Source organism: Myxine glutinosa, chromosome 10 (assembly GCF_964187855.1).
Source record: "Myxine glutinosa chromosome 10, kmMyxGlut1.1, whole genome shotgun sequence".
Lineage (NCBI taxonomy): Eukaryota > Metazoa > Chordata > Myxini > Myxiniformes > Myxinidae > Myxine > Myxine glutinosa.
The window spans coordinates 61,824,157-61,843,935 of record NC_136270.1 but is presented as its reverse complement, the minus strand read 5'-3'; the positions used below and the strand labels follow the sequence as shown (position 1 = coordinate 61,843,935).

At 44.1% G+C, this 19,779-nt stretch overlaps 1 protein-coding gene across 3 annotated transcripts in view; it reads left to right on the top strand.

Moving 5' to 3' along the window:
- LOC137434170 (uncharacterized) overlaps nt 1-19,779 on the top strand; it is a 93,452-nt gene that overhangs the window by 23,938 nt on the left and 49,735 nt on the right. For all 3 annotated transcript variants that reach the window (XM_078785723.1, XM_078785724.1, XM_078785725.1), the window contains exon 2: nt 8,355-8,472. In XM_078785723.1, coding sequence (XP_078641849.1) covers nt 8,355-8,472 — 118 coding nt within the window. The remainder of the gene's footprint in view (nt 1-8,354; nt 8,473-19,779) is intronic.

Below are 19,779 nucleotides of genomic sequence, written 5' to 3'. Positions count from 1 at the left end.
CTCAAACTGCTCTCTGCAACTGCTCTCTCTCATGCACAGATTTATCCCATCTCGTCTTCAGTTGTCTTACCTTTCCTCCCGTCCATGGTACACTGAATCTTATGGTGAGGCAGTTGCCCTGAAACAACTTGCCTTTGCCTCCTGGAAGGCAAATCCAACTGAAGGCAATCTCAGTTCCTTCCACCAAGCTCGGAACAAGTGTGTGTCTACCCTTGCAGGAGTGCCAGGAAGCACAAGCCAGGAAGCACGATTCTGCAACTGGACCAGATGGCATCAGCCCAAGGGTCCTAAAATCCTGCTCTGCCGCTTTATCTCACCCTCTCTCTGTTCTTTTCACCCTCTTTTGCTCAAGGTCATCTGCCAGCATCTTGGAAATCAGCAAACATCACCACTTTGCACAAAAAAGGTGCAAAATCAGATCCTTGCAACTACAGACCAATCAGCCTACTCCCAATTATCATCAGTCATGGAATCCATCATTGCTTCAGATATCAAATCCTTCCTCTTTTGCAATGGCTTGATCTCCGATCATCAATTTGGATTCAGACCAGGTCATTCTACTCTGGACATGTTGCTTCTGCTGTCTCAACAATGGATGGAGGTCCTCAATGCCAAGCAGGAAATCAGAGCTGTCTTCCTTGACATATCACGTGCCTTCGATACGGTCTGGCACCCTGCTCTGCCCACCAAACTCTCCTCCTATGGTATCCATGGAAATCTTCACGCTTGGCTTGCGGACTTCCTCTCTGGTCGTAGTCAACGTGTGGCCCTGAATGGATTTCTCTCATCGCCCCTTCCTGTTCTGGCTGGGGTTCCCCAAGATAGTGTTCTGGGCCCTGTGCTTTTTCTGGTCTTCATCAATGATCTCTCCGACTCTCTGGAAAATCCTCGCTATCTCTTTGCTGATGACTCCACTCTCTGCCGCTACATTCCTCATCCCTTAGATCGGCAGTCTGCAGCCTCCTCACTCTCTGCAGACCTGGACAAAATCAGACTTGTCAAACAAGTGGAACATGTCTTTCAATCCTGACAAATCTCGCACTCTTACTATGTCTCTCTGAAAAGACCGACTGGAAAACCCTCCCATATACTTTCTCAACAATCCTCTCCAAGAAGTTCTGTCGCTCAAGCTTTTGGGTCTCACTATCTGCCATGATCTTTCTTGGGAAAACCACATTTCCAACCTGGCCTCCAAAGCCAGTCACCGACTGGGCATCCTCCGTCGTGCGAAGTCCTTCCTTGGCGCACCTGAGCTCCTCACCACATACAAGGCTTTCATCCGCAGCTCAATGGAATACTGTTCTCCCCTCTGGGCCGGTGCTCCTGCCTCACACCTAGCTCGGCTTCACGCTGTTGAAATCAAAGCTTTCTGAATCATTGGAATCTCCTGCGATGAAGCTAACTCCGAGGGCCTTTCACTCACTCACCGCAGGCAGGTTGGTGGTCTTTCTGTCTTCTATCGACTCCTCTCCAGCCTTGCTCCCCCAGCTCTCTGTGCTCTGTCACCCAAATATTCCTACACATCGCACAAGATCTGCCAGCACCCCTCTTATGGTTAAACTGCCAAAATCTAGGCTCTGCTCACCTTCACTCTTTCATTCCCCTTTTCTCCCGCTTCTGGAACAAACTCCCCCACTCCCTTCAATCCCACTCCTCCCTCCATGTCTTTAAAACAGCTGTTCACCACCATCTCTTATCTTCCCCCATCCAAAACCTTGATCCTTTCTACCCCCGCAAATTCACCCCAGATACACTTTTTCGAAATTCCAACTTCTTTCCTGGAAGTCCTTGCAGTGTCCATGTTTTATACCTCTCCCACCTCCCCCCAAGCCCTCTCCCTCCCACAGTTCTCTCGACGTCCCTGCTCTCGCATGTTGTGTTTGTGTCCTTCGCCCTCTCTCCCCATCTTGTCTACCGCTCCCCTTATTTTGTGTTTTTTGTGTCGGTTTTACTTTTTGTGTGATTAATGTTAGCTCTTTCACGAGCCTCCATCTTATATACAAAAAAAAACGTTGGTCTGATTGACAGGAAATTTTCACGATAGGTGCAACTCCACCTGTAAAATTTTTAAATGATAATTATGACGTTGTAGGTCACGTGGTTCGGCCGCCATCTTGGAAAAACCGAAAAACTTTGCACCTCTCTCTGAAAGCCCTGCATAGAAAAAATTGAGATGGCTCATTGTGAAGAACTCTCCATGGGGAATAAAATATGTTGATGTCGAATTATGGCGTCATAATGGAGGCACCTATGACGACTACAAAACTTCCTCTGATCAAGATGAAATTTGTTGAGCATAATCTTGGAATAAATTGGTGGAGAAAAAAGTAATGTCATCGGTCACGTGGTTCGGCCGCCATATTTGTTTGAATGCAAAAGCCTTAACCACTGTAAATGCATCCTGGTGAGGTTTTGCGATCTCTGATTGCTCTTTCTTGGTTTTTTTTGTAATAGGAAAACCATGCCATGGAAGGACTTTTTAAACTGCTCTGTACACCTATACATGGCGCGTGTTGGGAAACATCGGAATTCTTCCGGATTCTTTGTAAATTATCCTCATCATCTCAGGAGATCATATCTAAATCTATTCTCATTTTGAACAGGTTCCAGGGCTCTGCTGCTGATCCCGATGGAGAAGCTTGGAGCTCTTTCATATAGCCCCTCAATTGGAATTTTCGACTGTCATTACTGCAGGGGGCGATATTTTTGATCTTTGCCCTAAGCGCCACAGAACATCACTACGCCACTGACTATATGTATTGTACATTTATTGGAGAACAATTTTACTATTGGTTATCGGTTGATTTATGGTAATATTATTACTGGTCAACTACAGAAACATAAATAATCGGTGGTAAGGTAAATCAAATGGCCTTCTGATGTGAATTCTGAATTTTGACGGACAGTGTTACACAGGAATCGTTGAGGCCAACAAGGCCAATTTGCTCAAAAGTAGCCATTTGTGAAGCAAAAAAGGTTATTGACCAACAGTTTGATGAAGTAACAGGATTAGTTTTTAAAATTAACTTTTACTCTACCAGGGTAATTACAGGATACCTGCTCGCTATATACCTCCAATCCCGTACCTGATGTGATGTCAAAATATCGTGACATAATCATTCTGGAGAATTGTTCGTATTTTGCTCCCACCGAGTTGCCCCTATTTTTACCCTCGCCTGAGGAGAGGGTATTGCATTTGGGTCCGTTTGTTACTTGCCGGAAAAAATTTTTCGGCAAGTATGTTGATCTGTTCGTTTGTCTGTTTGTTACTTGCCGGAAAAAATTTTCCGGCAAGTATGTTGATCTGTTCGTTTGTCTGTCTGTTTGTCTGTCTGTCTGTCTGTCTGTCTGTCTGTTTGCAGCACTGCGTCTACACCGTTGCACGTAGAATCGCCAAACTTTGCACACATATTGGTCTTGCCCTGGAATAGACTGTGCCCAATTGATGACGTCATCGGTGACGTGGTTCGGCCGCCATCTTGGAAAAACCGAAAAACTTTGCACCTCTATATCTCCGAAAGTACTGAACAGAAAAAATTGAGACATGGCTCATTGTAAAGAACTCTCCATGGGGAATAAAATATGTTAATGATGACGTCATATGTCACGTGGTCGGCCGCCATCTTGGAAAAACGGCAAAAAATTTCACCACTATAACTCCAAAAGTGCTGAACAGAAAAAATTGAGACATGGCTCATTGTAAAGAACTCTCCATGGGGAATAAAATATGTTAATGATGACGTCATCAGTCACGTGGTCGGCCGCCATCTTGGAAAAACCGAAAAACTCTGCACCTCCACATCTCCAAAAGTCCTGAACAGAAAAAATTGAGGTATGGCTCATTGTAAAGAACTCTCCATGGGGAATAAAATATGTTAATGATGACGTCATGTATCACATAGTTCGGCCGCCATATTTGTTCTAAATGGCCGATAAAAAAGTACATTCCGGCAAGTCCTCGGTCTCTGACCGATTTTTCATCTGTCTGTCTGTCTGTTTGTCTGTTTGTCTGTTTGCAGCACTGCGTCTACACCGTTGCACGTAGAATCGCCAAACTTTGCACACATATTGGTCTTGCCCTGGAATAGACTGTGCCCAATTGATGACGTCATCGGTGACGTGGTTCGGCCGCCATCTTGGAAAAACCGAAAAATTTTGCACCGCTATATCTCCAAAAGTGCTGAACAGAAAAAATTGAGACATGGCTCATTGTAAAGAACTCTCCATGGGGAATAAAATATGTAAATGATGACGTCATTGGTCACGTGGTTCGGCCGCCATCTTGGAAAAACGGGAAAAGGTTGCGCCACTATATCTCCAAAAGTGCTGAATATAAAAAATTGAGACATGTCTCATTGTAACGAACTCTCCATGGGGAATAAAATATGTTAATGATGACGTCATCAGTCACGTGGTTCGGTCGCCATCTTGGAAAAACGGCAAAACGTTGCGCCACGATATCTCCAAAAGTGCTGAACAGAAAAAATTGAGACATGGCTCATTGTAAAGAACTCTCCATGGGGAATAAAATATGTTAATGATGACGTCATATGTCACGTGGTCGGCCGCCATCTTGGAAAAACGGCAAAACTTTGCACCACTATATCGCCAAAAGTGCTGAACAGAAAAAATTGAGACATGGCTCATTGTAAAGAACTCCACATGGGGAATAAAATATGTTAATGATTACGTCATCAGTCACGTGGTCGGCCGCCATCTTGGAAAAACGGCAAAACTTTGCACTACGAAATCTCCAAAAGTGCTGAACAGAAAAAATTGAGACATGGCTCATTGTAAAAAACTCTCCATGGGGAATAAAATATGTTAATGATGTCATATGTCACGTGGTCGGCCGCCATCTTGGAAAAACCGAAAAACTCTGCACCTCCACATCTCCAAAAGTCCTGAATAGAAAAAATTGAGGCATGGCTCATTGTAAAGAACTCTCCATGGGGAATAAAATATGTTAATGATGACGTCATCGGTCACGTGGTTCGGCCGCCATATTTGTCCTAAATGGCGGATAAAAAAGTACATTCCGGCAAGTCCTCGGTCTCTGACCGATTTTTCATCTGTCTGTTTGTCTGTCTGTTTGTCTGTCTGTCTGTCTGTTTGCAGCACTGCGTCTACACCGTTGCACGGAGAATCGCCAAACTTTGCACACATATTGGTCTTGCCCTGGAATAGACTGTGCCCAATTGATGACGTCATCGGTGACGTGGTTCGGCCGCCATCTTGGAAAAACCGAAAAACTTTGCACCTCTATATCTCCGAAAGTACTGAACAGAAAAAATTGAGACATGGCTCATTGTAAAGAACTCTCCATGGGGAATAAAATATGTTAATGATGACGTCATATGTCACGTGGTCGGCCGCCATCTTGGAAAAACGGCAAAACTTTGCACCACTATATCTCCAAAAGTGCTGAACAGAAAAAATTGAGACATGGCTCATTGTAAAGAACTCTCCATGGGGAATAAAATATGTTAATGATGACGTCATCAGTCACGTGGTCGGCCGCCATCTTGGAAAAACGGCAAAACTTTTTACCACAAAAGCTCCAAAAGTGCTGAACAGAAAAAATTGAGACATGGCTCATTGTAAAGAACTCTCCATGGGGAATAAAATATGTTAATGATGATGTCATATGTCACGTGGTCGGCCGCCATCTTGGAAAAACCGAAAAACGTTGCACCTCCATATCTCCGAAAGTGCTCAATAGAAAAAATTGAGACATGGCCCATTGTAAAGAACTCTCCATGGGGAATGAAATATGTTAATGATGATGTCATCAGTCACGTGGTTCGGCCGCCATCTTGGAAAAACCGAAAAACCTCGCACCTCCATATCTCCGAAAGTGCTGAATAGAAAAAATTGAGACATGGCTCATTGTAAAGAACTCTCCATGGGGAATAAAATATGTTAATGATGACGTCATCAGTCACGTGGTTCGGCCGCCATCTTGGAAAAACCGAAAAGATTTGTGCCACTATATCTCCAAAAGTACTGAACAGAAAAAATTGAGACATGGCTCATTGTAAAGAACTCTCCATGGGGAATAAAATATGTTAATGATGACGTCATCAGTCACGTGGTCGGCCGCCATCTTGGAAAAACGGCAAAACTTTGCACCACTATCTTTCCAAAAGTGCTGAACAGAAAAAATTGAGACATGGCTCATTGAAAAGAAATCTCCATGGGGAATAAAATATGTTAATGATGATGTCATATGTCACGTGGTCGGCCACCATCTTGGAAAACGGCAAAACTTTGCACCACTATATCTCCAAAAGTGCTGAACAGAAAAAATTGAGACATGGCTCATTGTAAAGAACTCTCCATGGGGAATAAAATATGTTAATGATGACGTCATATGTCACGTGGTTCGGCCGCCATCTTGGAAAAACCGAAAAACTTTGCACCTCCATATCTCCAAAAGTGCTGAATAGAAAAAATTGAGATATGGCTCATTGTAAAGAACTCTCCATGGGGAATAAAATATGTACATGATGACGTCATAGGTCACGTGGTTCGGCCGCCATCTTGGAAAAACCGAAAAACTTTGCACCTCCATATCTCCAAAAGTGCAGAATAGAAAAAAAATTGAGACATGGCTCATTGTAAAGAACTCTCCATGGGGAATAAAATATGTTAATGATGACGTCATCGGTCACGTGGTTCGGCCGCCATATTTGTCCTAAATGGCCGATAAAAAAGTACATTCCGGCAAGTCCTCGGTCTCTGACCGATTTTTCATTTGTTTGTTTGCTTGTCCGCACAGAATAAATGTGATTTTATATGCAACCGTTTGTCCGATTGACAGGAAATTTCCACCATCGCTGCAGCTCCACCTGTACATTTTTAAAATGATATTTATGACGTCATAGGTCACATGGTATGGCCGCCATCTCGGATAAAAAAGAAAAACTTTGCACCTCTATCTGAAAGCGCTGCATAGAAACGATTGAGGCATGACTCATTGTAAAGAACTCTCCATGTGGAATAACATATGTTAATGTCATAGGTTCCTCCATGATGACGTCATAATTCAACAAGTACAAAAGTTCATCGATCAACATGAAATTTCTTTAGCATCATCTTGGGATAAATTGAATGAATGAATGAATGATCGTTTTTAAGGCCATTTTCCCCGCTGGAGCAGGGGTTAACCGTGCGGGCCCCATGACGATCATGGTTCCCTGTTTGAGGCAATGTTTTTATGGCCGGATGCCCTTCCTGATGCCAACCCTTAGTCGCCTCTTACGATGCGCAGGGATACGGTGTACCTATTCTAAACCGGGGTACACACCGTGATCATTCATCCCAGCAAGCTGGTACTCAATTTGCCTACCTCGGAAGGATGACAGGCTGAGTCAACCCCCCTGGCGTTAATTCAGCGATCCATCGGGATTCGAACCCAGGATCCTAGGATCCCAAGCTGGCACCCTAACCGCTAAGCCAACACCAGGCTTTGGGATAAATTGGGATAAATTGATGGAGGGGAAAAAATGACGTCATCAGTCACGTGGTTCGGCCACCATATTTGTTTTGACACAAAAGCCTTAAGAACCACTGAAAACACATCCTGGCGAGGATCTGCAATCTCTGCTCTTTATAGTTCCTTTTGGTTTGTTACTTTTTCTGTTTTATTCTTGCTTTCCCCCTCCCTCTTCTTGCTGTGTTATAGCTTGTCTACCCCATGTGCCCCACATCCCTTTGATTTCATCCATACTTTTACTCTACTGTTGGTATTTGCCCTTTTCCACTGTTCCATTCTGCTCTAGCTCTTCCACAAGCCTCAACCATATTCCTACCACCCTCCCCCAACAACAAAAACCCCCATCAGGGTATAAGATGAGTACAAGACAAACCGAGGGTACATTTTGTTATTTGCATGCAAAGTGTGATATAAACTTTGCCTATATCGGAAACAAGTTCACTTCTAAGTAGATGAATGTCTGATTCCAGAATCACCAAAAGGGGGGGGGGGGGGGGGGGGTAAGGACGGCGCGATGTGTTGGTTGGTGGCGATAAGCAGGCCAGTCCTGGTGTTCACTTGTCACTTTCTCTCCAAGGGACAAAAGTCCATAGCTTGGTGCTCATTGGTCAGCAGAGGTAAACGACCTGAACATGCTTGATCATATTAAAATAAGAATGCTTGTTATGATCATTACGCATTTTGTAGATGGGCCCATGTGTCAGGAAGTACATTTCTGAAAAACTGCAAGGAATCACTGAAAATATTGTGCAAAATATCCCCGAGTGAAGATGATTGATGATTAATGTTAAGGTAGTGTTGATCAGTAAGGTCTGAATCCGCATGCTTTGACTGTTCTGTTTATCTTTCTGTTTAGAAAACACAAAGTGTCTTCTGTTGTGGATGAACTTCCGAGCATCCAAACTCCTGTTAAAAAGACTGTACAGGAGGACGGTGATCAACTCCATGAACATTCGCTGCGTTCACGGCCACAGGTCTGAGGAACAGTGAACAATATTTCTTTGCTTTGGGTCAAGGTTTTGATTTATCTGTTTGGTGTTCTCACCTGAGCATGCTGTTCATGAAGATTGAATTTTAGGTTCAAATGTCATGCTATTTGTTTGTCCTCCTGATGTCCTTTTCATTCACACCTATCTATAGGGTGTTCCAAAAAGACCCAGACAAAGTTTGTTGTAAATATATTTAGAACCACAAATGATACAAAAATACCCTTTGGTTTGTATGTGGTACAGAAACTCAGTTTTGTGCACACACCATCATGACACGTAAATGTGAGCTCCGTTTGTCGTGCGCAGGGCATCAAGGTGGTACACGAGTTCTTGCCATGTTTGGCTCAGCAGGTTTGCGTCCACCAGTGCGCATGCAACTGTGATCCGAGAACGAAGATCCTGCAGGTTTACCACCTTGGTGTTGTCGACAACTTTGACAAACCCCCACAGAAAAGGGAAAAAAATGAAGAGGGGGTCATATCTCGTGATTGGGGAGAGCGGAGGAGTGAAGGTGGTTGTTGTTCAGTCCGGGCCAATCCATCAACCTGTAAATTTTTCATTCATGATGGCTCGAACAACTAAGGCCTGATGGAGAGCGCCGTCCTGTTGAAAAATGATATCGGGTTGCAAGTCTTCAATCTGTGGGAAGGCGAATCCTTCCAACATGTTCTTGTAAATTGTTGAGGCCACTGTATCCTCCGCAAAGAAAAACGGACCCACCAAGCGGTCATGGAGAAGCCCCAAATCTTCACATTGTGCCGGTTGACCGTCCCCGATACATGAAAGCAAGCTTTGTCTATGAGCATGACCTTTTTCAGGTAATCTTCGTCATCTTCTATGCAACTGAGCATTTCCAAGGCAAGCACCTTGCGTTTGGGTCCATCATTTGGCTTGAGTTCCTGCAGAATCTGCACCTTATCGACATAAAACTTCAGTCTGTCATGTAAAATAGTGTGCAGTGGCAGTTGGTAGTCCCAGTTCTCTGGATGTGCGTCAGATTGATTTTATTGATTCTTTTTTTTTTCTTCTTCTTTTTTTGGGGGTAGTAACCTTCGTCTAAGATAACACATCAAACATATAATAAAGGGTGGGGGAGAGAGAGGGAAGCACAACAACAGTAGGGAACAGGGACGTCAGGATATTTGTGAAAGAGGGCTGGCACGGGGTAGATGGGATAAACAAGATGGGCACTACAGAGGATTTAAGGAAAGAAAACAGGGAATTTGAAGGAGGTGGGTTTGCGGTAGATTAACGAGGGGGGGGGGGGGGGAGGGGAGGGATGGAGAGAAAAGATAGGCTTTGGATGGGGGAAGATAGGAAATGGTGTTGAACAGCTGTTTTGAAGATCTTGAGGGAGGAGTGGGATTGAAGAGCATGTGGGGGTTTGACCAGAGCTGGGGGGGGGGGGGGGGGGGAGTGGAAGAGGAATGCAAGAGTGAAGGTGAACAGTCTTTATTTTGGTAGTTTCACCAGAAGAGGGTTGCTGGCGGATCTTGTGCGTCCTGCAGGAATATTTGGGGGGCTGGGGGGCAGAGCCACAGACAGAGAAGGGGGAACTCTGCTGGAGAAGTCGGTAGAAGACAAAGATCACCAGACATCAAGGTGGTAAGACTCTGTGGTGAGAGTGAAAGGCCCTCAGAATCGGCTTCATCGTGGGAGATGCCAATTATTCTGAAAGATTTGGTTTCTACAGCGTGAAGCCGAGCTAGGTTTAAGGCAGGAGCACCATCCCAGAGGGGAGAGCTGTATTCCATCAAGCTGCGGATGAAAGTTTTGTAGGTAGTGAGCACCCCAGTAGTTCCAAGGAAGGACTTCGCATGATGGAGGATGCCTGCACTCGTTCAATGTCTGCTGCACTTGTGCAGGGTCGACAGGTACTTTTCTGTTTCTGGCAACTTTTGCTCTCCTTAAAGCTCTTGTACCACTCTCTGATACTCGTCAGTGATGACGGATTCTTTCCATCCCTTGTATGGAAATTACACTGGGCATGCATGACGGATCTCGTCTCTATGAACCATTCGTAGAGGGGTCAATATATGGTTGAACCCCAAAAAAATTGATACAAAAGGTTTTTCAATGGATTCTGGTACCATTGGGCATGCTAAATAACATACTAAGAATCTAGTAACATCTGACTTCCGGAAAGGGGTCATTTCCAAGATGGCGTCCAAGATGGCCGCCGGGAGCTTAAAATGGCCATATCTCAATTATTATTCAACCTAGAAAGGTGGTTTTGGTGTCTAACCCTAGGTTTTAGGGCCCAAGGAATCCAATTGAATCAATAAAATTACCATCAGTTAATTATTTATTGACAAGTCCAAGATGGCATCCCAAGGTGACATCCTGATCCACTAAAATGGCTCTGTCGAATAGTAGTCAACCTAGAGAAATTTTTTCAGTGTGTATACCTAGGTTTAAGGCACCCAGGAAATCATCAAAATTACTTAAATAAGCACAAAATAATCAGGTAATCCAGTAAGCCAGGTTTACCAGCCCATTAGGCATTTGTTGTCTTATACAGTTAGTCGCTATTCATCGTCATCCTCCGACTCACCAGCTAATGAACCAAGTGTGTGTTTCAGATTGGAGTTAAGAGTGTAATGTGTCTACACCACTGCCACCTGTGACTCCAGTCCACAGTATTCAGTGATCATTACAGACAAAGGTTTGTACAAAGCCTGAGAGGTTATGGCAAGGGACAGACTATTTTATATTGGGGAGGTGGGGGGTGGGGGGGACTGAAAAATCTGAAAGGGGGAGGGATTTGACGGAGTCAAGGATGAAAAGGGACGCTGCTGACCTGGGGGAGATCAGTTCAAAACTTGTAGGATGCTCACCTTTCTCGCCAGACTCTTCATTAAGGAACATTGTCACTGGTGTTGTGGCTCAGGAAGGTGTGAATGTGCATGAATAAGAGTCTGTTGGATGCAAAATCATGCACAAAATGATTGGACAGTATGCATTCACATTCTCATTCAGTAGAAAGGATAAAGCCAGAACCCTTGGACAAACATCAGCTATAAAGGTCGCTCCTGATCGAACCATTGATTCTGCACTTCTTTTTCAACGTTTCCTGGTAGTCTCCCAAACTGGAGAGCTATCATTGCAGGATGTTGAGTTATGAGCTCAGTCCTTTCCCTCCTGCCCTCTTTGAAGCCAGAAACGTCTTCCGAAAGGCTGATAAGCCACAACTAGCTCACGCGATCTGTGATCATGCAAGTGATGCCATCCTAGATTCTGTACCAGAAACGGAGATCCACGTCCTTGATGGAGGTTCACTCCTTCACAGAATACCATGGAAGAGTGGAGAAAGCTATGGTGAAATAGCGCAGTAAATGCTGACTTCACCATCCAGCATTATGGTTCAGCTACGACCATTGTCTTTGATGGCTCTGAGGAAGGGCCGTCCATTAAAGACAACACGCATCAGAGAAGATGACACAATATTCATCCCATTGTCAGCTTCACTGCTGAGACAAAGTTCTCAGGCAAGAAGGAGGAGGTCCTGTCAAGAGATATCAATAAACAGAGACTGATCGGGATGATAAGTGATGAACTGAGAGAAAGGTATTGCACTGTGGTCAATGCACCTGGAGATGCTGACGTAGATATAGTAAAGGCTGCAGTGGAAGCATCTCTTCTACACACCACTACACTGATTGGAGAAGATACTGATCTCCTTGTCTTACTCCTTTACTATGCGCAGGGAGACTGTAAGAGCCTTTATTTCAGATCAGACAAGTCCAAAGCTGATGGCAGTTTTAAAGTGTATGACATCAACCGTCTAAAAGAAATCCTCGGACATGACGTGTTCTCAGTTGATATTCATCCATGCCATGACTGGTTGTGACACGACTTCTCGGATTTTTGGTGTTGGCAAAAAGACTGCTTTCCAGAAGCTTGTAAAAGGAGACCAGGTCCTTCGGTCTTGTGCCAACACATTCACCATCCCAAACCAGACCACAGAGGTGATCGATGACCTTGGATGCCGAGTAATGGCTATCCTCTTTGGTGGCAAGTGCAAAGATTCCCTTGCAACAATGCGATATAACACCTTCAGCAAGAAGGTTGTCTCTGCTTCGTCTTTTGTAACACCCGAACATCTGCCCCCAACTGAATCTGCTACCAAACTTCACTGTCGTAGAGCGTACTACCAGATCATGGTGTGGATGGGAAAAGAAGAGGGTATGGATGCCATGAAATGGGGGTGGAGCCTGCAGGATAATCAGTTTGTCCCACTTGTGTCAAGAATGAACGCTGCTCCAGACAGTCTCTTGAAGGTCATTCATTGTAACTGCTCCACTGCCTGCAAGACACTCCGCTGCTCTTGTAGACGATATGGACTACCATGCACTACTGCCTGTGGACCGTGCCAACTTGAAGAATGTGACAATCCACATAAGTTTCTTCCAGAGGAGTCGGAGGATGACGATGAATAGCGACTAACTGTATAAGACAACAAATGCCTAATGGGCTGGTAAACCTGGCTTACTGGATTACCTGATTACTTTGTGCTTATTTAAGTAATTTTGATGATTTCCTGGGTGCCTTAAACCTAGGTATACAGCATACACACTGAAAAAATCTCTCTCGGTTGACTACTATTCGACAGAGCCATTTTAGTGGATCAGGATGTCACCTTGGGATGCCATCTTGGACTTGTCAATAAATAATTAACTGATGGTAATTTTATTGATTCAATTGGATTCCTTGGGCCCTAAAACCTAGGGTTAGACACCAAAACCACCTTTCTAGGTTGAATAATAATTGAGATATGGCCATTTTAAGCTCCCGGCGGCCATCTTGGACGCCATCTTGAAAATGACCCCTTTCCGGAAGTCAGATGTTACTAGATTTTTAGTATGTTATTTAGCATGCCCAATGGTACCAGAATCCATTGAAAAACCTTTTGTATCAATTTTTTTGGGGTTAGGTGAGTTTTTTTCGTATATTGACCCTACTATCGACGCATTGAGCTTTTTCCTGTGGAGTCGCTATTCATATACGAGCAGAAGTACCCGGCATTGCCGGGGAGGGGAGGGGCAAGGGGAGGGGAACGGGGGGAGGGGAGGACAGGGGGGGAAGGGGAGGGGGGAGGAGGGAAGGGGTAGGGGGAAGGGGAGGAGGAGGGAAGGGAATGGGAGGGAGAGGGGAAGGGGAGGGCCAGTCAACAATGACGTTGCAGTTCTCATGGGAGGAGAGCAGCACAACAATCGTGACATCGTCTTGCATCTTCACAACAACAGCTCGAAGCGGATTTTGGAGACTCACCGATCCTGTGACGCCATCCAGTACCGGCGTTGCCTGGCGGGGGTAGGGAGACCCGTACATTCCCAACCCGTACATTCGCCCTCTCGACTCAAGCTCACTCGGACAAAAGCCTCGCACAAATTACACCGTGAAGGCCCAATGGCCATGTCTATGCCACAAATCAAGTACGTGAGCGAGTCTGGCGCACTGAATTGAAAATATATAGAACGCTCATACTCCGTGAAAAGTGTAGCCGCCGTGTCGCCATCTTGGCTAACACGACTCGACCAACTCGCTTCGCGGATCTCGTTTGTTTTGAATGTGTCCCAGATTTTAAAAGCGAGACGACTGTTAAAATGCCATTTTGTGCGGCAATAAACTGCTTCAATCGGTTAAGGAAGGGTTGTGGAAAGACGTTTCACAGCTGTTGCAAAGACGTTTAATTCATAATCGCACAAAATCGACAAAAATCGACACAAAACACGATCGCACAAAAGGTGAAAAAACGCAATCCCTTTTCGCTCTGAATTACGTGCAAACACGTGATGGAAATCACCATCGCCCAGCATCGAGTGCCAACCAAGATGGCGCCCGGTAGCTGCATCTCCACCTATGTGGTGTGAATGGCAATGGGCATTCTATATATTTTCCGTTCAGTGGTCTGGCAGCGAGGATGGAACATCACGTGATCGCTCTGAGCGAATCAGCAAGCTGCTCTGGCACCGGCTGAGATTCCGTGTGTAATGTTCCTCGCTGAAATGCGCCGAGGTAAATATGAATAAAAAATATGGATCTCGTCAAATATTTTGAGGTCGGCCATGTCCTTCCCAGGCTCAATGGCCATGTCTATGCCAAATATCAAGCACGTGAGCCTCTCCGTTTCGGAGTCTCGGTCACACACACACACACACACACCACACACCACACACCACACACCACACACACACACACAGTGTTTTATTTATATAGATATAATGTAATTATCTATCTATAATTCCATTAATCTCTGTGTGTATGTGTGTATGTGTGTATGTGTGTTTGTATGTTTGTCTGTGACCGCTGTTTCTCGACAACCACGGGTCCGATATACTTTAAACTTGCCAGGTATATTGCTGGGGACCCGAGGATGTGCCTTTTCAAGGTTTGAAATTAATCGGACAAGTACTTACCGAGCTATGGCGATTTAGCCGTTCGCTTTGGCGTTGCGAATGGACCAAACCATTGCATGTAAATAGAGGGGGGGGGTTCTGTGGTCGTTGCGAATGGACCAAACCATTCATGTAAATAGAGGGGGGGGGGGGGGTTCTGTGGTCGTTACTGCCATGTGGTTTCAAAGTTTTTTTTTTGTTGTTGTTGTTTGCACGCATGTTTTTTTGCACCCACGTACGGGCACGCCCTAGGATGTTTACACACACACACACCCCTACACAAATTTTTTTTTTTTTTTTTTTTGGCAAGGAACGGGCACCCACGTACGGGCACGTCCTAGCTTATATATAGTACGGGCATGCCCTAGTCTATCTATAATTCCATTAATCTCTGTGTGTATGTGTGTATGTGTGTTTGTATGTTTGTCTGTGACCGCTGTTTCTCGACAACCACGGGTCCGATATACTTTAAACTTGCCAGGTATATTGCTGGGGACCCGAGGATGTGCCTTTTCAAGGTTTCATATTAATCGGACAAGTACTTACCGAGCTATGGCGATTTAGCCGTTCGCCGTTCGCTTTGGCGTTGCGAATGGTCCAAACCATTGCATGTAAATAGAGGGGGGGGGTTCTGTGGTCGTTGCGAATGGACCAAACCATTCATGTAAATAGAGGGGGGGGGGGGGTTCTGTGGTCGTTACTGCCACGTGGTTTCAAAGTTTTTTTTTGTTGTTGTTGTTTGCACGCATGTTTTTTTGCACCCACGTACGGGCACGCCCTAGGATGTTTACACACACACACCCCTACACAAATTTATTTATTTTATTTTTTTTGGCAAGGAACGGGCACCCACGTACGGGCACGTCCTAGCTTATATATAGTACGGGCATGCCCTAGTATATAATAATAATAAAAAAAATTTTTTTTTTTTTTTTTTTTTGTTTCATTAAACCACCAGACCTGAACATATAGGAAACCGAGTTTTTGGATCATATAAAACAAAGGTCATCATTTGTGGTACTAAATAGATTAACAACCAAGTTGTCCAGGTCTTTTTGGAACACCCTGTATATATACAGGAAGTATTCACACCCCTTGACGTTTTTCACATTTTGTTGTTTCAGCCTGAATTTAAATGGATTAAGTTGAGGCCTTTTGTCACTGATCGACACGTAACACCCTATAATGTCAGTGGAATTTATTTTTATTTTTATATATTTTTGAATTATTTTTACAAAATTAAAAATGAAAAGTGAAAGGTCTTGTGTTAAGTATTCAACACCTTTGCTATGGAACTTCAAATTGAGTTCAGGTGCATCCAAATTTGTTTGATCATCCTTGAGAAGTCTCCAACTTGATTGGAGTCCACCTGTGGCCAATTATTTCTGTATAAGGTATATGAGAAACACCTTTCTATATCGGGTCCCACAGGTGACGGCGCATGTCGGAGCAGAAACTCGACCATGAAGTCCATAAAACTCCGAGATAGAATTGTGAGAATAGGCCATGGGGCATAGGGCTAAAATGTGCTCAATTTGACAATTTCGTGCAACAACGCAGGGGATTACTTAAAATTGCTATAGATGGGTTGGGGATGTGCTCCTGAACAAGAAACACCATGTCCCCAGACACCAGGGGTGCTCATTAATTTTTAACGCGCACTTGATGAAAATGCAAGTAAATATATATTCATCAACTATACGTTACTGCATTTTCTTTTATTTCTGGATAGTTTGAGGAGTAAAATGAAAAAAATTGATTGTGATATTGTTTCTAGACCTCCTTTTCACTAAAATACACCAATAAACATGATATTTTTGTATCTAGATAGTCATAGCGATAAGTTGAAAATGAATCCAATCTGAAAATATGGTCCGCCGCAGCTGAAACACATGTTGTGCCGCAAATAAATCATTTTTATTTTACTTTTTTAAAATTAACTTCTCACTTCTACCTTCTATGATCAGTTCATCTTCTTTGATTTGAAGAATGGCAATGAGTGGCAGTTGACGGCTGACTCCTTTTACTTTTTAGAAGATTCATTTTCAACTTATTTATTTAAAACAGTACAACATGTATACATTACGCATGTCATGGAAAGTGCTTGCATGATTAACAGTGTTTAAGAGTACTGTTACTTTTGCTTCGTTTCCATGTTCAATACATAATGTATACATGCCAGGATAAGGCAGACAGACATAAATAATTGAGACAATCAAATTTGTTTATGATATCCATTACATTATAATTTACATCATTGTTCAATTTACAGCTTTCAAGTTTGAGAAATTTGTACTATTAACTATATTCACAGGTATAAGGTCGAAATCATGAACACAGGACTTTCATTTAAAAAATGATTGTACTTAAGAATAAATTAATTTTAAACATGTCAACCACACATAGATGACAATCAGTGAAAAAATCACTGATCATCCAGGATTCGAACCTGGGAACCTGTGCTTTACTAGTGCGACGCCCTAACCAACTGAGCTATACGATCAGATGGAGAAGAACGGATGATTTTAAATCAATAGGTCTTCAGTTCTAGTCCCGTTCCTCTAACATCCTCTCATCTGAGAAGCGTATTGATTTAAAATCATCCGTTCTTCTCCATCTGATCGTATATTTCAGTTCAACTTCAACTTCAGGTTAGAGCATCTTACTAGTAAAGCGGAGGTTCCCAGGTTCGATCCTGTATGATCAATGATTTTTTCACTGATTGTCATTGATGTTGTGTGGTTGACATGTTTAAAATTAATTTATTCTTAATTTATTCTTATGATATTAACCCACACGTTTAAGCTTCGTTTGTATATGATTGCTGTTTGCCATTTGGATCAAGGTGAGTTCAGCATGTGAAATCATCGGCAAAATATCTGGACTTGGTTATGACTAACTAATGGGTCGTCTCTTCAAAGCTGTCCATGCGCGCTCGCTTTCGAAGTTAAGTAACTTTTCACAATTGTGTTTTTGTCGAAACTGTATCTTTCTCTCGGTGTATGTAACTATTGGTGTGTCTTTAATAGTATTCTTGGTGTTGGTTTTTCATACCTGTGTACAGAATCGTCGGTCTTTCGTATCGCGTATTCTGAGGCCTAAGTGTAGTTCTAGGCTACCGTGTCCGACCTTGGCTTGAGGCTTTGTTTTTGCCTCAGTGGTTCTTCGATCGCGCTGCAATTACTTTCTGGTCTCTGATTTTCCCGGTCCTTTCACCCCATACTTCCTTGTTTTAAAATCTCCTCAAAAAAAAAAAAAAAAAAAAAAAAATTTCCTTCTGTTCTTATTCGTTTATTCGTTCTTATTTGTTCGTTCGTTCTTCGACCACCTTGTTTGTGATCACGTGATCACGTTGTTAAAAAATGTCGAATCTGTCCCCTGAACACCTGTATTCTGTCATATTCTATAACACCTTTTTCTTCTTCTTCTATAAAAGGATGCTTTCGACTTGCTCACCAAATCTATTCATTCCAAAAAAAAATTCCATCTCTTATAGTGCATCTTTCATTCATTCCCTAAACTCTCCAGCACTCCACCCATCCTTCAGCATCCTCAAACGTATTTTTGACTCGAATGTCTCAAGAAACTCATTTTGCAATAAATGTTAGTTTCCCATTAATCATACACTTTTCAAAATCCAATCTCACCCCTCCCCTCCAAAACTTCCCCATCACCCCTTCACTCCAAATCTTCCCCATCACCCCTCCCCTTCAAAACTTCCCCATCACCCCTCCCCTCCAAATCTACCCCTTTGCCCCTCCCCTCCAAATCTTCCCCATCTCTTTCAAATTTTCCCCCTTGCCCCTCCCCTCCAAATCTTCCCCATCACCCATCCCTTTCAAATCTTCCCCCTTGCCCCTCCCCTCCAAATCTTCCCCATCACCCCTTCCTTCCAAAACTTCCCCATCACCCCTCCCCTCCAAAACTTCCCCATCACCCCTCCCCTCTAAATCTACCCCCTTGCCCCTCCCCTCCAAATCATCCCCATCACCCATTCCTTTCAAATCTCCCCCCACACCCCTCCCCTCCGAGACGCTCCCTCGCTCCTCCCCTCCTAGACTCCCCTCTCACCCCTCCTCCTCAAAGCGTCCTCCCCGCTTCTTCCCCCTTCCAACTTTCACCTTCATCTCCCTCAACCTTCTGCCTCGCTCTTCCCCCTCGTCAAATAACACCTCACTGCGCCTCTCCCAATCACCATCAAACCTTTTGTCCGCCCCATTCTTCCCTTTCTCCAAGCTATTCTGTAATCTCTGACACACCTTCAACAGCTCTCCCTACCTCTTCCTCCTCTTCCACATCTTACCCTACCCCTCCCCTCCCCTGTCCTGCACCCGATGCTCCCCCTCTCTCCTCACTAACGGTCTGGACCTCAAACATCCAGGGCCTTCGCTCAAACCTGATTGATCTCTCCATTCAGGTTGCTTCTGAAAGTCCAGACTTGATCTGCTTAACAGAAACTTTCCTCCTTCAAGATGTCTCTGATTCCTTAACATCTCTTCCTGGTTACTCCCTCCTCCGGTATGATAGTCCTGGAGGTGGGGTTGCTATCTTTATAAAAAAACTCTCTTCCTCACTCGCCCTGCACTGCCCTCTCTCCACCTCACCCCCAGGAATACCTTTGGCTATGGCTTCCCCTTCGCTCCCACCTTTTGTTCATATGTGTGTTGTACCGTTCACCAAACAGTGATGACTCCATCTACATCTCGCTGTCTGAGAATATGGACCAACTTCTATCTACCCATCCCAACTCTCTCTTCCTCATATGTGGTGATTTCAACTGTCACCATGCCAGTTGGCTGGGTGTGGGTACCTCTCTCACCAGCCATGGCTCTTCAGCAAAGGACTTCTGTGACTCACTGGGACTGACACAATCTGTCAATTTCCCGACCCGGAT